This window comes from Nilaparvata lugens, chromosome 8 (assembly GCF_014356525.2).
Source record: "Nilaparvata lugens isolate BPH chromosome 8, ASM1435652v1, whole genome shotgun sequence".
Lineage (NCBI taxonomy): Eukaryota > Metazoa > Arthropoda > Insecta > Hemiptera > Delphacidae > Nilaparvata > Nilaparvata lugens.
In genome coordinates, this window is record NC_052511.1 from 38,838,060 (window position 1) to 38,846,707 (window position 8,648).

The 8,648-nt window shown below is 35.1% G+C and overlaps 1 protein-coding gene across 1 annotated transcript in view; it reads right to left on the minus strand.

The window, feature by feature from the left end:
• The window catches only part of LOC111050340, a 9,381-nt gene extending 2,490 nt beyond the window's left edge, over positions 1 to 6,891 (minus strand). Inside the window, exons 1-6 of the mRNA XM_039435143.1 lie at positions 6,725 to 6,891; positions 5,155 to 5,295; positions 4,223 to 4,345; positions 3,130 to 3,291; positions 1,798 to 2,025; positions 542 to 628 (exon numbers count right to left, since the gene is read on the minus strand). Of these exons, the coding sequence (XP_039291077.1) occupies positions 542 to 628; positions 1,798 to 2,025; positions 3,130 to 3,291; positions 4,223 to 4,345; positions 5,155 to 5,295; positions 6,725 to 6,803 (820 nt within the window). The 5' untranslated portion in view covers positions 6,804 to 6,891. The remainder of the gene's footprint in view (positions 1 to 541; positions 629 to 1,797; positions 2,026 to 3,129; positions 3,292 to 4,222; positions 4,346 to 5,154; positions 5,296 to 6,724) is intronic.
• Positions 6,892 to 8,648: the final 1,757 nt, after the last annotated feature.

Below are 8,648 nucleotides of genomic sequence, written 5' to 3' on the forward strand. Positions count from 1 at the left end.
AAACTGGTCTTTATGAGTATCAATAAATCTGTGGTTTTTGACAATTTCTTAGTCTTTTTCATTCACTATGAGTTAAAATTGAACATTGGAACAAAAACGCCCTATACAATGGGATATATTTTCTCTATGATTGAGGCTCACCCCAAAAATTCAATATTCAATGTTCTATAATAATAATTTGTAATTAGTTTTTAGAAAAAATCTAATTTTGTCATTTTAAAAATCTACCTGAGCAAATTTTACTGGGAAAGATTTTCTCTCCCTATTGATCATGCATTGTGATGAATAATACTGAATTTTGAGTAATAATTGATGAAATTAATAGAATCAATTTTAAAATGGAATAGGCTATATATATGCACCTACACCCTAAAACTTGACATGAAACATTTGGAAACAAAAATCAATTCCATAATTTCTGCAACACTACAGTACAAGTGATTCTAGTAATTGGTGAATATTATTATAATACTTATTACTGTTACTGTTATAATATTGTTACTTATTGAGAAAAACTACTGTAATTTGAAATAGTACTCACCAACATTTGTAGTGGGAGGTATTAGGAGCAGCTGTCCAGTCATAGGATCCCTGACCAATTGGAATCCAACCGGGATACTTGGCTCCACTGGGGACGAAAAAACATGATCCATAAATCCTAGAAGTATATAAGATCATCTTATGAATGAGTTGATAAAACAATTGGATTATTTAGTGAAAATTGGATTGATATAATTGGTGTTCCGATTGTGTTTTCATCAATGTTTCTTCATAATGAATTACCTAGTAGTATCTCAATAGTTTCTTGATCGTGTTGACTTATTTAATAGAACTGATCAATTCTATGATAGAATTTTGAAAGGATAATTAGTATGAAATTGAAGAATTTGTGATAAATGATTTATTATTATAATAATTCAATTTTCTTTAATTATAATTGCTTGGAATAAATTGGTGTTGTTAACATATTGAACTAGGTACCGTACTGATCTTGTAGTTTGAGGAATTCACATATTCCTCTTGTCTGAGGAATTCACATAATTGCATATTTGCAGCATTCCTTCGCCACATGAGAATGTTGATTATGTCTTAATTTTGTATTAATAATTTGTAGATCACGCACTAGAATGAAAGTTTCATTAAATTTAGTATCTAGCTTCAATAGTTTCATTCAAAGTTTGATTTTATCATCCAAAATTAATAAAAGTAGGCCTGCATAGTACTTCTGTTATTTCATATTATGATTTATGTTTCAACTTAATCATATTTTGTATGTTTCTTACAAAACCACATCTTCATCTCCATATCAGATCTTTATATTTTATCAACCTTCTAGTTACTATAAAGAATCCATATTGAATCAGTCAAGTAAACAGCACAAGAAAAAATACAAAAATGACATACTGTAGTAAGTTAGTCTATCTATTGATAAATAGCATTGTAAAGTAGGTAAGCTTTCGAAATTTTTAAATGGTGATGATAATATTTTTTTATATTTCAGAAACTTTACAACCCACTATAAAATGAAACACCAGGATTCCCACACAAATAAGGTAAGTTTCAAAAATTCATATTTTGAAAAACTGATATAATTATGGTAGTCACATAATAACTGGGTGGGAGCAACAGGCCCGACTCTACTCCCAAATTTTACAGTTATAAAATTTTCCAAAAGATAGGTTATATTTTTGCTTTCAAGAATTTGAGTCCAGAAACTTGATTACCCATCTAAGTAAATATGTAAATTTTACCATATTTTGAAATCAAGTGGCCTAAAAGTAGTTACGTGTAACTTACTTGGTGGATACTGCCAATGAGGTGCTGTATGAGGCATGGACCACATGCTTCTGTCATCGCAACCAGCCAATAGGAGCGGAGGCTGTTGCTGAAGAAAGGTGGGCGGGGCCAGAGTGGGTGTGGCATGAGCATGGTGTGCCGGAGTGGGTGGAGTCTCACCTCGGCCACGCCCATTGTCAAGGTTGCGCTGCCTGGCTACAGCTATGCCCACTGGGATACCGCTGGCGCCTGGCAAACAAAATAATTGAAAATTCATTTGAAATAATTGAAAATCATAAATCCTACAGAAATAGAATAGGAATGGAGAGATTTCATAGATTATTCAAATTCATTGGATAAGACAAATCATGCAATATCTAGAGAAGAGATAATAATGCAACATCATTTTTTGATTACTGATAGTTGAAGTGAACAGTTAGGCAATGATGATCCATCATTAAACAATAAACATGGAAGTTATCAATGATAAGTTTTGTAGACATTTAGACAATGATAGAATTACAGATAGTTATCAAAGTAGTCTTCAATAACTCTTAGGGGTTATAGGGGGTCGACCCCCCCTTGACCAGGGATTTTTTTTTAAATTTTCTATGAGACCGTTTAAAAACATTTACTAGTGTAATTTATACCTAAATATTTTGAAAACTCGCATTTTAAAACTACAGACTATGTGATGTGAAGAGCTTAATTATTATCAACTACAAAATATTTTTTATACCATACATAATACATATTATGTTGTAATTAAAATTGTAGATTTGTAGTAAAAACTGCACAGATCTTAAGTTAAGTAAGAAACACTTTTGAACCACTTGCTCAGCTTCCTCTCATTGAGTGAGATGTGGCTATTTGACTCAAACGTCTGTGGATGTTTATTATGTTGCTAGGCTGTGTGAAAAAGGTGCATCCCATATGTCGTGGATGTTGCCGACGTCGACGAAGTCTGCGACGCCAATGTGGAAAGGCCTTAAATAACAGTGAATTTTAGTGCTCAAAATGCTTGAAACGTGAGTTTTAATAGAAAATAATGCCCTCCCCGTACCCCCATCACAGGTAGGAGTAGCCCCCTGGACCCTCCCCCCTGCTGTTAGACTACCGCCCCCCCTTACAACTATAGTAAGTCCTCCCCTGGCTAAATCTGTTGCTCTCATAATTGTATCAATAAGACAAATAAAATTAAAACTATTATTAGAAAGAAGGATGGTCATAAATGGTCGATATAAAGAGAAGATTATTTATAAAAGTAGGGACAGTCCCTTGTTGACCTGTCGAATTTCTGTAATGAGAAAATCTAAAGACTCAAACACAACTCAAGATAAAATTGTAACAAACCTGTAGTAATTGAAGATTCAGATATTTCCTGCTTGACTCTGACACTGGTAGTGACCTCAGCCACTTGGCAAGGAGTTGGCGTTCCGATTGGCTCCTTCTTGACCAATGAGAGGCTGACTGGTGGTGTTCTTGAGGATGCTGCTGTCTCGATTTTTTTCGCTCCTAGAAAAAAAACATAATTTGACATTCAAGTTTATAAAAACACTCATAATAAAACCAAATTAGTTATACTACAACCAAAAAATATTCTCATTACAGACAGCCAAGAAGAAGTTCCAAACTTACTGCTTTCAGGATAGATGTTCAAACGCGAACACTATCCATTGCAAAGCAAAGCTGCTTCGCATTTCCCAAAGAGAAATTGCTTACCTTCGCACAATCCCTTCATGATAATGATTTCAAGAGAGGAGAACTTTCAACTTTAACTTTTATTCATACAACTAGAAAGTTTAGACTTATAATATCATATGAGATTGAGCTAGAAAAGATGTGACTAGTTTTATGATCTTGATCATGATAATGATCCATGATAAAAAAAATGTTGCTAAATCCCTCAAATAGATCAGAGAAAACGTGGAATTAGTAGATAATCGACTGAAAAACAGAATCTCATTGTCAATTCAAATTGATTCAAATTGATTTGATCTTTGATTATATTGAGTACAGTATTTGGATTATATTAATTTAAGTATTTGATTCCTTCTTCGTAAATGTTTTATTGATTAATATCAATTATTAAACTAAGTTTCGAAACAGACACAATTTTGCCAAAAGTATTATATAGGACTGGAACTCCAGTCCTAACTCAAGAAACAAGTGTACCTGGGAGCTGACTAATAAAGCTCTTTCTTAGGAGTAAAGTGCACTCCACTTAAAACCACAAAACGTAGAATAGTAAACAGTCTTCAATAGATTTTTTGGTGAATTTTTTATACGAACTTATCCCCTCCATTCACCAATCATACTTGTAAGGAACTCCAAGTTAGAAATTAGTATTTCTATATAATTCAGTTAGTTAGGCTATCCAATTATAAGTTAATTAGTTAGGACAGCTAACTAATAAGTTAATGGGACAAGTTGATAAGTTAGTTACCATTAGGACAGCTGCATGGACTCTTAGCAGAAGCAGGTTCCACTTTGACCATTTCATCCCAGCTTCGCTTTTTCGCCAGTTTTGGTTTCAGTGTGATTGGTGAGTAGTTGCTTGTGATTACATCTGCAAGAAAAGAATGAAATACAAATTAGCATTCAATTAAATATAAGCAGACATGAGCATAATATGATATGATAACTACAGTAAACTCAAATGCTATGAATTATATTTGTATTCATTCACGTATGTCTCGTGGAATTATATTTATTTTATCTTACTTGCATGCATGAAAACAATTGCAATTGTACTATATCTATGTTATGAAGAAGTCATAAGATTCAATTGAAATTGTACGTTTCAGATCAGAGCAAACTTGAAAGCTATCGTTTAGATAAGAGTTCAGATTCACGCCCTTGCCACTCCCGTTGGAAGAGTATGACTGCTTGTAGAGCTGACTCATCTAAAATTATTTTATGATTGAAAACCCGCTTCCCGGTGGTTTGGAACCCAGTTGGAGCTGTAGGTCCACTCCTCTCTCATCAGTCTGATTATCCACGTACAAACCAGGCGAGCTCATGTGGGCATCAACCTCAGAAAAATCTCATCCCGTTTGTCATTCAGAGAACATCAAAAAGTGATTTTATCCACAATCTAGAATGTAAGTTTTTCCAGGCATTTCCACATATCAACATTTGGTATGAATTCAAGAGCGATTGATCAATGTACAATCGAAGTATTTTGGGCATTTTCACATGGCACATCTATCAACATCTGGTATGAATTGTAGAGCGCTAAATCACAAAATTATCCCACAAAAATTTAAAAGAAATATATGTACCATCAATACAGAAATTATTCCATCACTATCCTGTTTGAATTCAAGAGCGGTTGATCACCAAATTATTTCACCAAAAATTGAAAGATTTATGTACCTTTTTGTGGATGAACAGAAGCCAAAAGTGCAGCTGTTCCACAAGGATATGTGGCTGCACTTGGTGTGGTAAATCGTGGTGCTGCCAACAGAGTTTGGTGCTGGTGTTCCTGCTGTTGGAATAGGGAGTACACCGCTGCTGCTGTAAAATAACATGAAACATCATTAATTAACAATATGGAAGAATACCAGATACTAGAAAAATAATTGAAAAGTTGAAAATTCCCATTTAAAGCCTCAATAAGAGAGCTGCTGATAAAAGGCACGAAGCTTTGTTGAACATAAACTAATTAATGTGTACAATGTAAGAATTATTATGTGCGGGTGTGCGAAAACTCTTATAGAAATGATAATAATTATTTTAATTGTATTACCACAGAATACAAAGAAATAAATGCTGTATTCGTATTCTGTGGTATTACTCAGACGTTTCCGATTGCTGTGTTGATGGTGCTGCAAAGGAATAAAAAAGAGCGTGCACTAGTTCGGAAGAGCGGCGCGGCGCGGAGAATTTTCGATCTAGAATCAAATACATGTGATCAAGTGTACCTCCGTGCACTAGGAACGCGGCGCGCGCGGTCCGACCCCGATAAGTTCAGAGACTTTTCGAGAGCCGCGAAAATCAGGTCGGAATTTTTCTGCGCTCGGGTAACTTCGTGAAGGCTCGGCTGTTTTCGACCTCTGCTTTAGTAGACAGCCTGATGTTATGTCGTCTTCCAGTTTACATTCTAATCAATTACCTATGATCACGGTGAGTTAATAGGATGTACCAACATTTTCTCTTTTTTCCTTGATAGTTCATCTTTCTCTACTTCATCCACAACTGCCAAACATAACATTCATCTGAGTCATTCATCACCCTCTTCTGCCACTTTTCACAACCTCCAATTAGAACTGACTTCAATTAGAACTCTAACTTCTTCAACTATGTCTTAATTCAAATCGCAATTGACAAGTCTACGTCACGACTAACTACTCCAAAATGGCGCCGCGCCGCCCTCGCAGTGCACGGATTTTCCGCTCTCCTGCGCGCCGAGCCGTGCCGCTCCACCGACCTAGTGCACGCTCACCTTAAAAGTTTTGGATAAAATCATCTTTGCACCCTACACAAAACACATTTAGGTACTCCCACAAGTCACCTTTCTGTTTCTATAGCGATTGGTTCACCAATTAACTATCTTTAACATTTAGGGATTTAGGCCCGTATGCAGATAGCCTACTCGGTTTAAACGGAGAAATGTGAGCTGTTGGTTGAACCCCGTATGAAACAAATTATGAAAAATGCAACCATATCTATGATTAAACGTGGTTTAGCGTTAAACGTAGTGTTAGCATAAGGCCCTTTGATTAATAAACAACTTCTTGAACCTTATAAATTTAGTCATCCTTTACCCCTTAGAACTCCCCCGTTAATAATAGCCCCGTTTATAAAGTTTATTTATTATTATTTATCATTTACAATCAACTTAAGGACAAAGAAATTCAAGAGAGTTGAATCTATTAGAAACCTATTCCGACCAATTTATTCTTAATTTTACCTGTAAGTAACTTATTAATTATGGGGTCCATACCTTCGGTGGGGGCCGGATGGGGAGCCCACAACTGGCGGGCAGGGGGTACTCTCAACCCCCCCGTGGTGGGATCCAACATGGCGGTGGTGGCCAGGAGACCCGCTATTCCCCCTCCCACTCCTGTCGGCACTCCTGTCTGCCCTCCTCCTGCAACAAACACAAAAATATTGCAAATTTAGCAAAATTTCGATGTCTGGAAAACGAAGTAATGCAATAAAAATTCACAATTTTCCTGATCTCAGAAACAAAATAAGAAAATACACAAAAGAAGGTGTTGTTCCTTACCAAGGATAGTATACACTGTATTCACTCCGTGTCTCAGACATGCAATGAATTCAATGGATTGTATCAACAATATTCAACAGAAACCTAGAGAATTGATGTTTTAATTTGGAGAAGATTCATTAGTGCAGATTCCAATGAATATGGATGATTTGAGAGGCCTAAAAGACGTGTCATATTCACAATAATTTAACATCAAATCATTGCCTAGAATTCGAACGAAAATTTGGAATCCATCTGACACAACTGATCTTGTACATTTCAAAAGGTAATATAAATCGTCCTAGAGAATACGTCCTAAAAATATGATTGATAAAAAGCACGTTTGATTCCATAGTAGTTTCAGTGGCGTGGCTTTCAAATTCATAATGAGGATTATGAAAAACAGATAGGTTCAGCATAATGACAATAAAGTTTAAATCAAACAGAAAACAATCGATTAAATGATAGTATGCATTCGAATGATTGATCATATTTATTAGAAGCTCTTGATGAACCAATTGATGAATGTTTTGACGGGACTATGGATTGTAATCAGTCCATAATGATTTGGTCCAAATAAAAATGAAGATCTAATTGATTCGATTGATGAGATTTAGTTGAGTTCAATAATTTCAAATTAATTTATCAATTGGGACCTGATTTGGAATGATTTGGTACCCGACTCTCAAATAAAGCCTAATTTGTGTTGTTCCTGTGTTCCAAAATAACATCTTAGCAAATCTAAATTCAACCAGACCTGAGGATGGATACCAGAAAACAGTTCAGGGTTGAACCTGTTTTTCCTCTACATTATCTGCGCTTGTATTGATTACTAAAATGATGAATGAACCCCAAAACACAGCTACCCCTCCCAAAAATGTATCACTAGCAGACTTTTTGTGAACGAAAAATAATCATATACCCATTTCAGACTAGAATAGAGCTCGCTTTTTCAGTCATTACCAGACTCCAGCGTTCTAAAATTCGCATGACTAGGATATACGAAATAAAAACGTAGCTAAAAACTTAGTGAATCTTTAGTGAGACTCGTAAAACTTTGTGAAACTGAACTGTGATATTCATCGTGACAATGGATCTCGTAAATCATGAATTCATGGCAGCCGTAAAACATTGAAAGTGGGCACTAAAATAAGAAATGCATAGATGTGATGACCCGAATGGCGGTCATATTCATGCTGGTTTTAACAGTAATCTGTATGTACGCCCATGTTATGGATATGACTGATAGAATTTGATGTAATATTCTTTCAAGTTATTGCGTCATGAAGAAATTCAAAATTGATAATTTTCAGGTATTTCTTTACTCCCCCCCTTGTGTAAAGGAATAACTTTTGCATGCTTGAAATGCAAGGGAAAGTATCCAGATGAAAAACAACAATTGAAAATTTCTGAAAGAGGTTTAGAGATTGTGTCAGTTAATAGTTTTAGCACGCTGTTGGATATGTTATCCCATCCAGGTGCCTTATTATCATTCAAACTTTTGATTACTTCCTTGATTTCTGTTTCAGTAACAAAATTGAAATTAAATGCATTTTCAATATCTATTGTTTGTTCCAAATATTGATCTTCATTCTGTCCATGTATATCAATTTCCTGCGCTTGATTTATACCTACATTCACAAAATAGTCATTCAAAGCA